The sequence below is a fragment of the Castor canadensis genome, chromosome 2 (assembly GCF_047511655.1).
Source record: "Castor canadensis chromosome 2, mCasCan1.hap1v2, whole genome shotgun sequence".
Taxonomy (NCBI): Eukaryota; Metazoa; Chordata; class Mammalia; order Rodentia; family Castoridae; genus Castor; species Castor canadensis.
In genome coordinates this window covers 178,395,775-178,414,367 of record NC_133387.1, presented here as the reverse complement: position 1 = coordinate 178,414,367, position 18,593 = coordinate 178,395,775, and the positions used below count along the sequence as shown (strand labels likewise).

The window sequence follows — 18,593 nt, the reverse complement described above, 5'->3', positions numbered from 1 at the left end:
GCATCTTCCTGAAGAGAAAGGCACAGGGTGTCAACATGAAACCTGGGGCACTGACCCAGAAGTGGAAGTTTCCTCTCTATCTGATGGGTCTTAGCGAGGGTGGCGTTTGTGGTGTTCATGGGCAAACCACCTCTATTTATGGTTATTGTTAATTCTTTCACTCAGATCCATTTCCATGCCAGTTGGCTTCCCTGTTTGTTTCTTCCTTGTTTAGTAATCTTCCTGAAGTGGGGACAGCAGATTCCCTGATGTGCAGAACTGGATGCTGGCATCTGGCTACACTGCAGAATTTCTTGACCATTTCTGAAATGCTTCTTGAAATTGAAGGCTCCTTTTCCAGCCCCAGGTTACAGACTCAGAACTTTGGCAGGGTTGAGAGGGGAGTATGGAAAAGGTTTTTACCCTGTGCTCTGGATGATTTTTAGCTTAATAACATTTATTTTTAATTTTTATTGTGTGTTTATTTTTATTAATAGAATTTATTTCTACTGGTACATAAAACATAAAATTGTACATATTAATGGGGTAATGTGATTTTTCAATATATGTATGCACTGTGTAATATTTAAATCAGATTAAACTTCTCTATCTCATTATATGTTTATCATTTCTTTGTGGTGAAAACTTTCAAAATCTTTTCTTCTAACTGACATTACTGCATTCTATACATTACATTACTTCTTATCTATAACACTCTATATACAATAGCACCCCAGAACTTTTTGCTTTTATCTAACAATGGAACTTACTATCTACTAATCAATCCTTCCCCATTTCTCCCTTCTTCCTATGGTTATCAGACCCCAGAGACACTGACTCCACCCCTCTGTCCAATGGGTACTTGAGCCATTCCCAAAATTCCTCAGAAACTATTTGTTTTCTGCTTCTTAGTTCCTTGGCTTATATCCTTTCCTATATCTTCATATCATCTCAGAATAAGTGAATTCTTCCTACCTTTGAAGGCACAGTTTAAAACCTGCCCTTCCATGCAGATGGTCTTTATTGCACACATGTGTGTGTGCAAGTCGATGAAGCAGACATAGCTGGACACACCACATAATGATGGGGGGCATCTTCAAGATTCTGTTTTTTTTCAAAAACAAGGATTCTTGAAGACTTCAAATGAAGGGAAAGTGGAATCTCGATGCATTTGATCCAGGAACAGAAGTCATATCTACTCTCAGAGAGGTCTGACTTCTGAGAACAGAGTGCAGGTTCTCACTAAGATCTGATTTTGGACCATCTCATCTCCCATTGCATTTTTTATGATATTCAAGGGAACTAGGAACAAAAAATTTGATTTTAGAATAAATCCTGGTAAGAAATTGCCACACCATTAGTATTTCATAGATTAAAACATCTAGCAAAGTACAGCACAGAAAGCCCACCATAGCAAGGTGTCTTTACTCCATCAAGTCTGGCTCCATGAGAGCAAAGACTAAAGCACCTGACAGTTCATCAATACCAGGACTCCCTGGTGGAGGTGATTGTGCACTCTTGGAGGGGAAGAGAAGAGAGTGACTCTCCCCAGTGGGCAGGAGGTTGTTTTCTAAGACTAATGATGGTGATAGTAATGGAGGTAGGAAGAGGCAAATGGATCCTGTGGTTCTTCCCAAAACCTAAACACCCAAACTAAAAGCATAAAAAAGCCATGGCTGAAGGGTTAAGGGAGCAAAAACAAAACAAAACAAAGAAACCACCAACAAACACCAGACAATAACCAGAATAAAAATACTTCTCTATTTTCCCAGCTTTATAATTTTCTTACTTTTGGTCACAAAATTCTTATGACAGTAATTCCTTGGCATAACTATGGAGCCTTTACTCTAGTTAGGCCAACTTTGACACAGCCACAGTTACCAAAGAAGGATAGCAAATACTCTGAATACTTTTCCTTGCCTTTGGATTACAATGATTTTTCCAATCAGCTATCTTGTTCATAATATTTGTGTAGCAAATCACAATTTTAGTTCCAAAATATATAGCTTATACCATGAGGCAGCTACACACACACACACACACACACACACACACACACACACACAATCAATACACTAGTCTGAGATTTACTTTATTAAACATTACTTACAATTTATGTAATCTCAGGCTATTAATGGATATCTTGGCCATAGCTTAAGTTTTATATTTAAAATATTTCACTTCAGTAGAAGTCTGTGCAACAAACTGCTAGGACACAATGGATTATGATCTGTAAGGAGAAGCAAGAATTTGGGGCCATAAATCCTTACTTTTCTTTATGATAAACCTTACCACTCATGACTGATTTCTTTTGGTTAAGAATTCATCTCATTTTATAACTTATTGAGGAACTAAAATTTTTCCCCCATGAATACGTTTTTATCAGTTGTTCAATATTTTCTAGACGGACAAGAATAAAACAATTTGATTGAAATAGATGCCTAATGGTGATGTGTATGATACTGAAAAAATAAATGCTACTATGTGCCAGGAACTGCACTAGGCCTTAGGGACACCATGATGAATGAGAAATTACTCCAGCAAGTTCCCAAATGGTAGAAAGGACCAACACATTTATGTGAATGGTGGAAGAAGTGCTACAGTGGAGGTCAGTGCAGAGGAGGATAAACAGCTAAGAGAATATGGATGGTCCTAAAAGGGACTTTACCCTTAGAAAATAGATTGATTTGAGGACAAGTTTTAATATGCAGAGGGTATTAGATAAGAATATTGAATAAGGGTCATGTTTTATTTTCCTTTGCTCCAACTCTAGAAATTTTGCTTTTAACATAGTTGATACTTCATAGGAGATAATATGGAAAAATGTCGCAATTTTCCAAAAAGCCAGACACAAACACAGTTGTTGCCCCCGAAAATTTAAAGGTTTCAAGTACATGTGTTATTTCAAATGCACCAGAAGTGGTGCATCTAAAGATCACCAGGCACATTGTGCCAGATGTTCTGGAGAACCATCACTGTGGACATGGGGGCTGGGCTCAGTCATCCTGGGGCAGTTTGCTTCCATGGTTATCAGACACCAGAGACACTGACTCCACCCCTCTGTCCATTGGCTCTGTACTTGAGCCATTCCCAAAATTCCTCAGAAGCTACTTATATTTTCTGCTTCTTAGTTCCTTTGCTTATATCCTTTCCTATATCTTGAATAGCCCTTCATATCTTCTCATCATAAGTGAATTCTTCCCATCTTTGAAGGCACAATTTAAAACCTGCCTTTTCATGCAGATGGTCTTTATTTCTGCAGACAGTAGTGATCTGTTCTACCTCTGAGCTCAAGCACTACCCAGGAGCATAGAGGTACTGTATGGTGTATCATGTGCACGTCAGGGCAAGGTATGTGTTGGACAACACATCAGCTCTAGTGAATGGAAAAGTTCTGAAAAGGGACTCATTTTGAAGTTTCCAATGATAGACCAGCTAGGGGACAGTTCTGACAAATACAGAGGCTGTTAAATCTCAGGAGATAAGAAACCCCGGGGACAACTTGTCTCTGTATTTCTAGTCATACAATACTTAAACTTGGAATAAAAGCCACAGCTTCTTGTTACCTGCAGTTGTTTAGATACATAAGAAAGAAGGTATAATCTTTATATTTTTAAAGTGATGAGGTTAGAAGAAAGAAGAGCTACTCACCAATAGTTTTCAGAAGGAGGAAGGTGAGTTTCAGAATTATGATGTTTTTATTGTTTGGGTATTAAAATATGTTTAAGATTGACTCCTGATTTCCCACACGAACTCTAGAGTTTGCACCCCACTGTGACACAGGAATGGAAGGAATAGTATAAGGGCATCCACCTTAGACAGTTATATGTTAACTTTTCATCTCACCTAGGTATCCTTGTGTCCAATCTGTGAATTAACATGCAAAATCACCACCTTTAAAATATATCTCCAAGTATAGTCATGTAGACCTTACAGTGATAGTCTGTTTACAGTTATTGTCTCACTTAACTTGCACAATAATCCTTTGAAGTATTTATTATTTTTGCAGATTAAAATGTAAAGCTCATCTGTGTTGATCAAGTCTGATACATCTCTAAAGCATGAAACTATCTAAGCAACATTAATTTAATATTATACATCTACTTGACAGCATAAAATACTCTAAGGATAAAAAATAAAATTTTGATAATGTTGTCATAGTTGAGAGATAATCTGTCTTCTGTAGGTTAAATTAGATGTTATTAGAATTAGTATTCTTAATGATGAGAAAACAAGGAAACAGGTGGGGAAAAAAGAAAAATTCTTTTGTATGTTGGTGGAATTTTCATGGCAGTAGGATACCAATACCAGCAGTTGGCAAAGAAAGACTTCAGTGTTGGTTACAGGACAATCGATTTGTCTGTAAAGCAAATATAAGTGTTTCAAATATCAATAAAGTCTTGGCACTATTAAAAAAAATAAAATGTAAAGCTCACATAGACTCTACAATGAGTCAAGTGCTTCAGAGGAGTCTTAGAGTTGGGATCAAAACAAAAATCTTGTCACTCATATTTCACTGCTTTTTCTGCCACCTCTGTACTCATGGTGCAACGGAGATTTCAGATTTAGAAGAAAATTACACTCTAGACCTGTTCTGCCCAACAGTATAGCACCAGCTATAGGTGGCTGATGAGCATAGAAATGTGGCTAGTTTGAATTAAGCTGTGGTATAAGTGCAAAATACTCTATGGATTTCAAAATTCGTTCCAATCATCTACCTTGTTCACAATATTTGTGTAGCAAATCACAATTTTCAGTTCCCAAATAAATAGCTTATACCATGAGGCAGCCACACACACACACACACACACACACACACACACACACACCCGCTGGAAACCTTGACATGGAAAAATCATAGTTGATCTTAACAATAGACACATTCTTTATGGAAATCCTGGAAGTAGGGTCAGCTCTATTCAAATATGTCATTGGTAAATGTATCTCAGTCCCTCACCTTTTCTTTATGCATCTCTTTGCTGACTTGCTTCAGAAGACCTCCTCCACAATATTTAGAATTTGTCTTGTTTCTAATTTGAGGTGAAAAGTTTTGTCCTTTGCCAAAAGAATTTGTGACACATGAGGAGATGGTAAAGGATATTTATGGCTTGTAAAATTTATGCTAGGAGCTGGGCACAGTGGCTTGTACCTGTAATTTCAGCCACTGTGGGAAATAAAGATAGGAGAATCTAGGTTTGAAGACAGCCTGGGCAAAAAGTTAGTGAGACACTATCTCAAAGAACAAGTGAATTGTGCTGGTTCATGCCATAACCTCAGCTACAGGAGGTGTGGCTAGAGGATTGCAGTCCCAGGCAAAAGTGAGACCCTATCTGAAGAATAAATTAAAGCAACAGAGCTAGAGGCATGGCTTAAGTGGTAGAGGACCTGAGTTCTCCTGATGAGTACCATCATCAGTAGTGACTTAGCTTAGTGACTATCCTGTCTAAGCTTTGACTTTGGTTTTCATAACACAAAGTCAGTGTTTTCATTGCTAGAAACACCTGGGCTCTGTGGACCTATAGACAAGCTGGTATCCTGCCTGTTTAGTCTGACTTTCTCCTTTCCATCTTCACAGATTCTCAGAACAGAATGGGCATAAGAAATCATTCCACAGTGGCTGTGTTTCTTCTTTCGGGATTAACTGAACAACCAGAACTTCAGCAGCCCCTCTTCTGCCTCTTCTTAGGGATTTACATAGTTACTGTGGTGGGAAATCTTGGCATGATTGCAATAATTAGGTTGAATTCTCAACTTCATACCCCTATGTACTATTTCCTCACTAGTCTGTCCCTTTTAGATTTCTGCTATTCTTCAGTCATTACCCCCAAAATGCTTGCTTGGTTTTTATGTAGGGATAAGTCTATCTCCTATTCTGGATGCATGACTCAACTCTTTTTTTTTTGTATTTTTGTCATTTCTGAATGCTACATGCTGGCGGCCATGGCCTATGATCGCTATGTGGCCATCTGCAGCCCACTGCTCTACAATGTCATCATGTCCCCTCAGGTCTGTTTGCTGCTGGTCACTGCTGTCTTCTCAGTAGGCTTCATTGATGCTATAGTTCATGGAGGTTGTATATTAAGGTTGTCTTTCTGTGGATCAAACATCATTAAACATTATTTCTGTGACATCGTCCCCATTATCAAACTCTCCTGCTCCAACACTTATATTGATGAGCTTTTGATTTTTGTCATTGGAGGATTTAACATGGTAACCACCAGCCTGACAATCATCATTTCATATGGTTTTATCCTCACAAGCATCCTCTGCATCCACTCCAAAGAGGGCAAGTCCAAAGCCTTCAGCACCTGCAGCTCCCATCTGACAGCTGTTCTTGTATTTTATGGGTCTCTCATGTCCGTGTATCTCACACCTGCTTCCAGCACTTCACCCATCCAGGATAAAGTGACCTCGGTGTTTTACACCACTGTGATTCCCATGTTGAACCCCCTGATATATAGCCTGAGGAACAAGGAAGTGAAAAATGCACTGATGAAACTTTTAAAAAGAAAAATATCTTCATAATGAATATGCTCCTTATTAAGGTGTATTCATGCATTTATAATCATGTTTATGTGTGAGTTTATACCCTGATGATTTAAAAATAATCCAAGGTGAGATGAGATTATTTCTATAGGTATATATATATATATTCAGATTACTAAATATATACACACATAAGATTAATATGATGTGACAAAACAAGTATGAAAATGAAAAGTACTATATAACCTTTAAAAAAAAATTTGGGGGTCCTGGAGTTTAAACTCAGGGCCTCATGCTTGCTAAGCAGGTAGTCTACCACTTGAGCCACTCCACCAGCCCAATATATCTTAAATTTAAAGTTTAGCATTACTTCTGGGATTGAACATCAATTTTTTTCACTTATTTCCTGAATCCAGGCCAAAAAAGTGTATGTATGTGTATATATATATATATATATATATATATATATATATATATATATAATCATGGGATACTGATAGTTAATAGCAAATTTCAAAAAGACATTCCTCTTATGGAAATTTGTTTAGAACACATTGAACAGTGTGATGAGAATCATTCAAAAAATTTTGTAATGTGGAAGAATTTTTCTTATTTGTTTGTAAAGGGCTTATTAAAGGTCAGTGTTATATTAAAAAAGTGGAATTCTTTGAGGAAGATTTGGCAAAGAGGTAAGCTCCTATGGTCTCAGTGAATATATTTGATATTTGGCAATCCAAGGGAAAGACTTTCCGAGTCTAGATGAGGAGATGATGGTGAAAGTCTTACCTAACACCGTGTTTTTCGTGCAGTACTACTCTACTTTCTGTTTGGTTCTTTCGAGTTGGAATTTTCTCTCCATGCTGTACACTCAGTGTCTTTAATTTTCGTCACATAATATTTTTTTGTTATTGTTTTATTATTCATACATCATAAGTTTTTAATGAAACATAATGAAAAAGTTTGTGGTTTTCAAGAATGAACTTGTCAACCTAAAAAGCACGTCAAGACACACTGGGTTTGAGCACAGAGTTGATTTGAGCCCAAATGAAGAGGACCACCAAGAAAAACTGGTTTTATACACTAAGGCATAGAACGTTAAAAGGGTTACAGCAAACTAGTTGTTACAATTGGGCTGGCATTGGTTGTCACTCACTTGATGTCATACATTCCAGGTTGGAAGTTTGATAAGTTGGAAGAAGATGCTGCTCAGTTATTTATTATTCTAATGGCATCAGTATGTTTACAAGGAACTGACTTCAAAGCATTAAAGGTTAAAATGAACTAGTTCATGAAACATTGGAATCCAGGAGATGTGACTGCTGTCCCACAATCCATATGTGACAGGCCTCATAGGAGCTTGCAGACCCCTTCCTTTTATTTAAGTCTTTAAAAAAAAGGTGATCAATCAGGATGGGTTTTAGTACAGTAATTCATTTATTCAGCTTATATGCCAGACACTAATTTTTGAGACATTAGATAACAGGGATCCCAGGAGTGTAATGTCTTAATGGAGGAGAAACACATGAGATGAGATGCATAATAATCTTGACTTTCTACCTGTAGGCACTGTCTAGACCACACCTCAGAGAAGGGGATCCCAAGCAGAGAATAATAGTTTTGCTGTGTTGAGGAGACAGATACTAGTTTGGGGAAGTGAAGGTACTTTGGGTATCTGGTGTACAGTGTCAGAGAGGAGGGGAATTATGCAGAGAAAGAGCCACACAAATCTGCATGAGATTTGACAACACCGGTGAGCTCCACAAGACTAGGCAAATATAATGGCTTGGAAGCTGTACAAGAAGCTCTTCTTAGTGCTCATGGAGATCTGCCACATGTGTCAAATCCATCTGACCAGAGAACAGAGATTTTTTTTTTTAATAATTAAGAGATTAAGAGGGCCAAGTTCTGCTTGAAGTAAAGACTATCTGGCTTTTAGAAAGGGAATTTATAGCCTCAAATGGCTTAATCTGATCAATAAATTACTATACTCTCAGACATAGCAAATTCTTTCCTTCCTTCCTTTCCTTTTTCTCTCTCCCTTCATCCCTTCTTTCTTCCCTCCCTTCCTCTCTCCTCTTCTCTTCTCTTTTCTTCTTTTCTTTTCTCCTCTCCTTTCCTCTTCTCTCTCTACTCTTCCCTTCCCTTCTACTCTCTGTCTTCTCTTCTATCTTTCTCTTTCACTTTCCCTTCCTTTCCTTCCTCCCTCTCTTCCTCCCTCTCTTCCTTCCTTTCTTTTTTCTCCCTCTCCCTACTTCCTTTTTTTCCTCTCTGTCTCCCATTCTCTTCTCTTCTTTCTTTCTTTCTTTCTTTTCTTTCTTTCTTTCTTTCTTTCTTTCTTTCTTTCTTTCTTTCTTTCTTTCTTTCTTTCTTTCTTTCTTTCTTTCTTTCTTTCTTTCTTTCTTTCTTTCTTTCTTCTTTCTTTCTCTCTAATTCCCTTCCTTCCTTCCTTCCTTCCTTCCTAGATAAAGAATCACTATGTTGCTTCAAGCTAGCCCTACATTTGCTATGTAGCCTAGGGTGACCTTGAACTTATGATCTTCCTGCCTCATCTTCCCTAATGCATATCCTCCCATATGTACCAATATGCCCTGTTTAAATAATTTCAACACTCATTAAAGTAAGACAACAACACAGTGCCAATATGTACAAGGTAATATTAGCAATGCTTGCATAGATTAGGAAATCATTATATACAAGAAGCAACAAATTATGCTTCATAAGGAAGACAAAAATCACTTAACAGAAAACACAGAAGCAATAGTTGATGGGATTAGAAGAAAACAGCTTTAAAACAGCTCTTATAAAAAAGATGTAAGGTCAAAAGAATAAGCCTGATGAAGACAAAATTAAATATATTTAAAAAATCCCAAAGTGTAACAGGTACTTAAAAAACTGCTTTTGCTGAAAAACTGATTCTTCACTTGGGCCAGAAATGTTCAAAGGGTAACCAAAGGCAGGATAAAAGCTTCGTATCTCTGACTGCATTTGGTATTTGTGTCTTTTGGTCTGAGCTATTCTGTCCTGTAGTCACTTTGCAGTCACCTTGGAATCCAGGAAGGACAGGATTGACGGATAAACATCCTGTAGCAGGAGTTGAAGTTGCCACCTGCCAGGTAACAATGACTTTCTTATTGTAACAAGCCTCTATGTACTTCCCCCACTCCAATCCAGTGATAATGAGAAATCTCACCACACTTTTGACTACCAGCCTATACCTATGACTGGGAATACTTAATAATTATACATCTCACTCCCTGACCTTCTGTTTAAACTAAAGCTCATCATGTCTGTATCCTGAAGATGGGTTGAAGAGGCTACTTTTCCTTTTCCCATAGTGTGCCGCTGTGTGTAATAAATTTCTTTCTCTGCTCTTCACTACCACTTTTCTCTTTTTTGGTGTAATGGGGTAAGTGGCCAGACATGACCTATGGAACCCCTGAAGTTTTTACTTCTGGTCTAAACTCCAGTTATGAAAGGGAGTAGCATTACCAAAATTGGGGTCCTCTGCAGAAACACTGGAAAATCAGCAAAAACTGTCAGAATCAACTTTGTTAGAACTTGATTTACAGCACCCACATAAATGCTGAATCAAGAAAGAGACAAGTTAAACAGGAAAATGAAGCTTTGTGGCATTTTACTTGGCCTTTTCCTAGCACTCTCCCAACTCCTGGGTAGATGTGAAGGTGGAATCCCATGTTCTAGGGGCCTTAGTTCTGGAAGGAGCAGACCAGACTTTATTTTCAAAGAACTGTGCTTGTCTATTCTAACCTCTGGGGACCACCTGAAGGACAGATGACACAAGATACTGTACTTGCCTCTGTTTTGCCCAACTCAAACTGGGTTAGGGCAGAAAAACAGCAGGCATTCCTTGAAACCATGTCAAGCAAATGAACAAACCCCAAAAAGATTAAAACAGACAAATAATAGATCATTGAAAGCCTAGAAATAAAAGCTGAGAAGAGACTTTCTTAAGGTGTTCCTAATTGTCATGTACACTGGGGACTTTTGAAAGCCATGCATGGACCTGGGGCAAAACACATGAGAATTAAAGACCCAAGAAGATTCTAAACTTTTACCTCTGGCTGATCGCTAGAGTCAATGAAGTCAGAGTTTTAGGCCACAAGTCCAACTGCAGAGGTTCCACATGTCAGGTCCAGCACTTGTCCCAACACTCCCGATAAAGAGATGAGTAGAGGTGAGGGGAAGAAAAAGGAGATTATGTAACATGGGCATGCCTCAGAAGGGGCAACCTAAATCCTACAGCTCATCCTCTGGACACAGACATAAGCTTTAGGTTTAAATGGGTTAAAGGTGTGCATAGTTAAACAGTCCCAGATAGATTGGTCTGGCCAGTCTATCTCAGTTCTTGTTCTATGACGGGTGCCTGAGACGTTGTTGACTTTGTCATCACTTGGGGAGAGCAGTCTAGTTCCCATGAAATTATTGGGTCTGGAGACCTAAAGTGCAGATGAGTGAATTTCCCATCCCCCCCTGGAGAGCACTGTGATTCCTGCATCCTGAGAAGGAGCTGTAAATCTGCATTTCTGTATCTTGAGAAGGAGCTGTATTTCTGCATCCTGAACAGGAGATACAGGGTCTGATAGATCTGCCACAGGGCTGATGAGCAAAATGCTCTCAAGATTGATCCTCCCCCACCAAATAAGGGGCAAACAAATCAGTTCATCTAAATGAACGTATCCAAATCCAGAGTTAAAGCATCCATAAAAACCCCAGCCTTCACCTGAGCAGGGAGCCACCCGTTTCTGGGCTCCACTGCACTGCTCTAGCTGTAGCCTTTCCTTTCTCTCTAATAAATACTACTTTATACACTGGCTTTGCCTCACAAATCAATCAACTGCCTCACAAGCCAGTTCCCTGGCTTGTGACATCAAGGATCCTCGACACTGCTCTGCAACATTTCACATCAGCACGTAACAAAATGATTACTCCTGCTCCAGGGTATAACCTCAGCATTATATGTAATTGTCCTCATTTGGGGGGGTGGTCTGTCCTGTAAGTTTCTGCTGATTCTTTCCTTGAGGATAGTTTCAGCTTTTGTCATAAAGATGTTATCAGTCAGTCCTGTCCTTGGATTTCAAGATGGCTGCAAGGTGAATGGTTCAGAGTAAAGACAGATTCAAAATGGAGGCAGAGATGCAAGCTTTTCTCTTGCTTTTAATTAATTTGTGGTCCAAGTAAGGAGTCAGTGTTTTTCACAGAAAGTAGTTTAAGTACCTGTTATATCAATGCAAGCAGCCTAAGGAAGGGTTGGAGTGCCCTAGCACAATCTGCAGACGAGTTTTTTTCTTTTTAATTATTTTCTCTCTCTCCTCCCCTCACCCTTTTTACTCTGTTCTCCTCAAATCTGCTGTCATCCCCTTTCCTTTTCTCTCCTCTTTCTCATCTTCTTCCTCCTATTTTTATAACTCTGCCTCTGCTTTTGGCTGTTGGTAGTCAGGAAAATTCTTGTCAGAACACTAAGCACAAGCAAAGGAAACTGTTCTCTTATTTCCAAATAAGCAAAACTGAGGGAATTCTCTGCTAGTAGATCTGCCTTACAAATAAATGTTAAGGGCAAAAAAAAGTTCATCCTCAATAATAATTATGTATATAAAGTCAGAATGTTGGGTCTGGGGACCTTGAGGACAGATGAGTGAGTGAGTATCCCATCCCCCATGGGGAGCACGATGAGCCCTGCAGTCTAAGGAGACACATGGCCTCATAAATCTGCATTCCTTCACTCTGGAAGGAGAGACATGGTCTCATAAATCTGCCATGGGGCTGATAGATAGGATTCTCTCAAGGTTGTTTCCCCCGATAAGGGGCAAACAGACCAGCTCATTGAAGAGCCCATGTGTGAATCCACGACCAATGGAAAGAACCCACCTAACCCTTACCCTAACCCAGAGTTAAAGCGTCCATAAAAAGCCCCAGCCTTCACCTCAGTCGGGAGCCACCAATTTCCATGCTCCACTGCACTGCTCCAGCTGCAGCCTGTTCTTTTTCTAATAAATCTACCTTTGTGTGCACTACCCATGTCTTGTGAGCTTATTCCTAAACCCAGCACAGACAAGAACCCCTGGAGCAGGCCCCCCTGCACCCCACAACAAGAATTCTAGAAAACAATTGAAAATGATGCAAAACTTAATACTTATTGGTGGCAAGAGTGTGGTGAGATATCTGAACTATACAAATTTTCTTAAAAATCTGTAAGTAAAAAGCATTCAGTACAGTTTGCATATCTCTGAGGATGTTTCTAAGATATCAACAAGTTTGAGGATTTTGTGCATCATATAATTTACCTTACTAATGTTCATCAAATATTATCAAGTATTTAGATGATGTTTAAAATCCTTAACAAGAATAATTTGCAGACTGTAATCTCAATACCGGAGAGACTGAGGAAGGAGATTGTGACTTTGAGGCATGCCTGGGCTACAGAGCAACACCCTTCTCCCCCCCTCAATAAAAAAGAACAGAAAGTGGGGGAAGAAGGGAAAATGAGAGGATTTGAATTTATTTTAAAAGCCATTTTTCCATTTAAAAAGATTTTTTAGTTGCATGCTGGTGGCTCATGCCTATAATCCTAGCTACTTAGGAGACAGAGATCAGGAGGAACACGATTCAAAGCCAGCCTGGGCAAATAGTTCAGGAGACACTATCAAAAATACCCAATACAAAAAAAGGCTGGTGTAGTGGCCCAAGTGGTAGAGCCTAGCAAGTGTGAGGGCCTGAGTTCAAGCCCCAGAGCCACAAAAATAAATAACAAATAAAAAAATCTTTTGATTACGTATCCAAGATCAAATATTAGAGAAAATGAGTTCAGAACATCTAAATGCCACAAATAGCTCCAGAATTATACACGGAATAATATATTTCAAAGCACATTAATTGAAAGTCCTATTTAAATTATTTCCATTAAAAAAGAAAAAAAAGAATAGTTGTACAAAAACAATCAGTAGGGGCTGGGGATAGAGCATCTGCATAGCATGCATGAGCCCTTGGTTCAATCCCCAGCACTAGAAAAAATAAATAGCAATAGGATTGAGGTGTGTTTGAAGTAGTTGGCTGGACTCCTACTTTCATGGTAAATCTTTTATTTTTCTCTTTTTTTTGGCATTTAAATCTTATATCCATATAGTAGTCTGGTTATAAAAATCAAACCCAAAAGAAAGATAGGAAAAACTAATTTTGGAGACAAATAATTAAAAACTTAATCTTTGAATTATGGGGCTGTGATGTGGTGATGAGACAGACCAGTTAATTTATTCTACAGGGATGGCTTACTTGGGTCACTGCTTCTCCATGTCCTTGTCCCTGGAGTGGTCCCCAGTGAAACTTAGCTTAGGAGAGCACCAGATGTTTGGCCTGTCCCCTGCCTGGCATTTACTCCATTCTCTCTGAATAATCCCTTTGTGTTAGAACTCACCAACTTTAATTCCAGAAACCCTCTCAAGGGCCTGGTGGAATTTGTGCCATGTTAAATATTTTGACCCAAATTTATATATCTATGATTGCTACAGTGATAGTTTAAATGGGAATCTGTAGGTGAGTGTATCACAGCTATTTCATACATTTCTTATACTTTTTCTTGTTCATTTGGAGGGGTCAAGGCTGAAATTATCCAGTGGAAGAACACACTTTGGAGTTCAGTCCTGGCTGTGAGACTAACTCACTTTGAGAGTTCAGTGTGTCACTTCACTTTCCTGGTCCTTGATTCTGAACGACTTCACAATATAGACCATTTTTTCCTGGTATCTCTTCCCATGTAGGATATAAAATAAGATTAAAATGAGACCAGTTGTTTCCTTTCTCAATAGAAATACATGTTCACTTAAATAGAGTAATTCAATAAAAGAGTTAGATATTTGTGGTGCTACTAGGTAAGGGATAACTCCTAAATTATAAATCATTACTTAAACTGAATGTTCAAATACCATATCTAAGTGGTACTAGAGCCTAGATTTGATTTTCTGATTCTCCTACTCAGAAACCCTATCTAAAATAGGGACTCCTTAAGGGGCATTTAAAGTTGGGGACTGTGTCCCCAACTGTGTCTACTTTTCAATACTGTCTCATATCCAGATTTCTATCTTGAAGCAGACATTTTGACTTTACCCAATACATATCCTTCCTTGTCACGTATTTTTTGATCTGGCTCTTCCCTTTGAAACCCACCATGTCTGTCCTGCCCTATTTCTGACAGGTAAATATCCTAAACAAATTTCAAGATTTAGCCATAAGTGTATTTATATTCCAGATATTGCTACCTAGGCACTAGGCTATATGTTTTTTTTATATATTATCTGATTTTATGCTTAACTCTCTTACAGAGTAAGTGTTTCTATTCACAGTTTTGAGAACTGCAAGGTAAGCAGCAGTGCTCATTCTTTGCAGATTCGATGCAGAGTAATTGGAGCATTTGTCTAGATGCCTGCAGTGAATGGGTTCTGAAAGCAGGGCCTTTACAGATGGTGTTGGCATCCAACGGTGGTGCTGGCATTACCTTCCCTAGGAAAAGGGTGCTTTTATAGTGTGCATTATCAAATACCACAGTTTGAACTAGTTGCATGGTGTAGAGATTTTTAAGATGAAGGAAGCATGTGGTTCTTTGTTCTCCAACAGGAGAATTTCTTCCCTGACAGCACTGTAGCTATATAGTTTTAATTGATCATCTTTTAAATTTACTCTCAATTTTTATTTCATTCACAATTATCAAAGTGATTTCTTCTTTGTCCTTTCATATGAAATATAATCCAAGAAGGTAGAGAAGGCAGAAATCTTGAACAAATTATTTCTTCTTCTCATTCTTCTCCTTCCCTTCTTCCTTTTTCTTCTCTTCCCCCTTCTCTTCCTTCTTCTTTTTGAGACAGGGTCTTCCTATGTCATTGTGTAGATTAGGATGGCCTTGAACTTGTGATCCTCCTGTCTCAGACTCCTGAATGCTGGGATAGAAGACTTGTACCACCATGCCCAACTCCATTTTCTTATAGTGTTAATAGTCTCTGCTTTACACAAAATAGTCTGTGAATAAATGATCATTGGTTTAGAAGAAATAGAAAAATTCAAACTTGTACATACAGAATTAACTCTTAAAATATTTGTTGAAGACAAACCTTGTAAGCAGATCAAAAATCTAAAATCTGCACTTACATTTCTAGGAATAAGACATAATCCTGGGAAGCTCTATTGAATCTAAGGAAGGTTTCAGTCATGCTGAATGCAAGTGAATTCTCTCTGTGCTGTTTTGGTCTCATCTGTCACAGTGAACTGCTTAACCCAGGCAGGGGTTGAAAGAACATCATGCTTTGTCTGTTTTTACACAGCTGCCATTATTTGGTTCTTAAAATATCTCAGTGAGGCAAATTGGGCATATTATTATCATTTTTATTTTACATGCTAGAAAACTAAAGTTGAAAGAGATTGAGTAAAATTTCCAATGCCACTGACATTTCAGTGCAAAGAATTCAGGTTTTCTGATGTACTTTCTATAAGCATAGGTTTTTGTGAGGTTGCTGAATCCCAACTAGTGTATTGTCTGGTCACTTAGATAGGACAGCTTATCTGGTACTTCAAGGTTTGTGGTTTATCATATAAAAGTTTCATATCAGGAGCAAGATTGTTTGAAGCTGTTCTCTTGATTTTGATTTTCCAAATAACTGTTTAGAATAAGGAAGACATTGATAACGAGTCATAACTGGCACCATATCATTGTAACACAATTAACCTTGAAGGCTATTGAAATGGAGCTTGGGAATTTTCAGTGCTTTTCAAAAGAAATTTCTGTGAAGATAGAATGTATTATATCTATACTGACCAAATAGTTGTCCTAGCCATATGGGGCTATTAAGAACACTTAAAATTGGCCAGCACAACTTAAAAAATAACCTTGATTTTTAAATGTAATTAGTTAAAAATTTTATCATAAATTGACAAATTATGGTTGTATTTATTTGTGGGGTGGAAAGTGATATTGTGTATATGATAGTCTATTGGTAACTATAGTCACAGTGCTGTGCAATGAATCACAAAATTCATTCCTTCTGTGTAACTGAACCTTTGTATCCTGTGACCAATATCTCTCTATCCTCCTACTCCCCAGACTCTGGTAACCACCTTTCTACTCTCTGGTTCTGTGAGTGCAATTGCTATAGATTACACATGTAAGTAAGAACATGTGGCATTTTTCTGTCTTTGCCTGGTTTACTCCATTTAACAACGTCTTCCAGGCTCAGCCATGTTGTTGCAAATGACAGAATTTCCTTCTTTATAAAGGCTAAATAGTATTCCATTCTGCATATACACCACATTTCCTTATCCACTCATCTATTTGTGGACAGTTTTTCCATAGCTTGGCACTGTAAATAATGCTGCAGTGAACATGGGAGTGCAGATATCTCTTCAGTATACCAATTTCAAATTATTTGAATGTACATCTAGAAGTGAGATTGGTGGAGCATATGGCAATTCTAATTTTATTTATTTTTGTGAAACTACACATGGCTTCTCTATAATGGCTGTACTAATTTATGTTCCCACCAAAAATGTATGAGGGATCTCTTTTCTCCACATCCTTCCTAACACTTATATTTTGTCTTTTGGATAATAGCTACTCTGACACATATGAGGTAATATTTTATTGTTACTTTAATTTGCAATTCCCTATTGATTATTGACTTTGGACATGTTTCCATATATCTGCTGGCAATTTGGATGTCTCGTTTTGAGAAGTGTTTATTGAGGTCCTTTGCCAATTTTTAACCAGATTACTTATTTTATTGCTATTGAGTCACTTGAACTCCTTATATAGTTTGGATATTAACCCCTTATTAGATGACTGTTAACAAATATTTTCTCCCATTCTGTTGATTCTTTCCTTTTCTATTACAGAAACTTTTTAATTTGATGTAATCCTATTTATGTATTGTTGCTTTTGTTGCCTGAACATTTGGGGGTCAAATCCAAACAGTTCTTGGCCAGGCAAATGTCTTTTCTCTGAGTGGGTCTATAGTATGTTGTCTTTTGGTTACGTTTTTAATCCATTTTGAGTTTATTTTTGTGTATGTTACAAGGTACTTATTTATTAATTAGTACTTATTTGGTAATAAGTGCAGTTGGCTTTCATTTTTCTGCATGTCATTGTCCCCTTTTTCTAACACCCTTTATTGAAAAGACTACTTTTTCCATTCCTACATGTTCTCATATGTTGCCAGGAGCTACTGTATTGGATAGCATAAACTTAGATTATTCTTATTGGAACTGAAGTTTCATAAAGGTGAATTTAAAGCAAATGTTTCCAGATATCTTTCCCAGGATATTATATCCTTCATTCTTCTTTACTCTTTTAATATTTCTTTTAATTTTTCTCTGGTGACATTGAAATACATATGAGCTAAAAATATAATTAAAAAACACAGTTTTGTATGAAGTAGGCACTGTTTGATGAATGTAGTGCCACCATTAGGTCCAGGCCAAGAGGATCTTCCTCTCATCATTTCTTTTCACAAATCAAGGCATCAGAAGGAATCATATGAATGCCCATCTGTAGCTCAACTTTCTAAGCCATACTTCCAGTGCTTGGGACCCTGCCCAACTGTCCCTGGCCTCACTTCCAGGGCATTCTCTAGGACTTCACTGATAAAACTGAATGGTGACATAGTATGTGTCCTTGTATGCCTGAATGATAGCCAAGCAGTGCCTGGTATTTTGCGAACTATAGGGCAGAAGACAGAGGTTGAATGTGCAAATTTGAGTACATACACGCAATGGAGGCCCATCTGGTGCAGGATGTAGCCAGGGGTGAAGAGAAACCAAGCAGGATGGAGTTTTCTCTTCTCACTCTGTCATATTTCAGAACAGACCTCCTAAGAAACCAAGAATTCCAAAGTTAAACTTGAGTGTGGTGCAGGTGCATTCATCAAGTGAGCAAGAATATATTTCATTTAACTATTTTCTTGAGTTATAAATTTAACAATATTAATGTCGTTCTCCATTTGTCGTCTTAACATGGGCCCTGCAATTAGTAAGCTGTTACCAGAGGGTGGAGTGAGGAGGTCTCCACAGCTTACCAATTTTCGCACAAAATCACAGGTCCTTGAGATTTACAAATGTGAAAAGTGTTCCTAGTT

At 38.0% G+C, this 18,593-nt stretch overlaps 3 protein-coding genes across 4 annotated transcripts in view; all 3 read left to right on the top strand.

Moving 5' to 3' along the window:
* The window catches only part of LOC109674527 (olfactory receptor 10G9), a 249,077-nt gene that overhangs the window by 85,315 nt on the left and 145,169 nt on the right, over positions 1-18,593 (top strand). The gene's annotated exons all lie outside the window — the stretch shown is intronic.
* The window catches only part of Or4d5 (olfactory receptor family 4 subfamily D member 5), a 113,835-nt gene that overhangs the window by 85,301 nt on the left and 9,941 nt on the right, over positions 1-18,593 (top strand). The gene's annotated exons all lie outside the window — the stretch shown is intronic.
* Or8d4 (olfactory receptor family 8 subfamily D member 4) lies at positions 608-6,519 on the top strand. The gene has a single exon (XM_074066503.1). It carries the CDS (start codon positions 5,569-5,571, stop codon positions 6,502-6,504), a length of 936 nt encoding a protein of 311 aa, XP_073922604.1. The 5' UTR covers positions 608-5,568; the 3' UTR covers positions 6,505-6,519.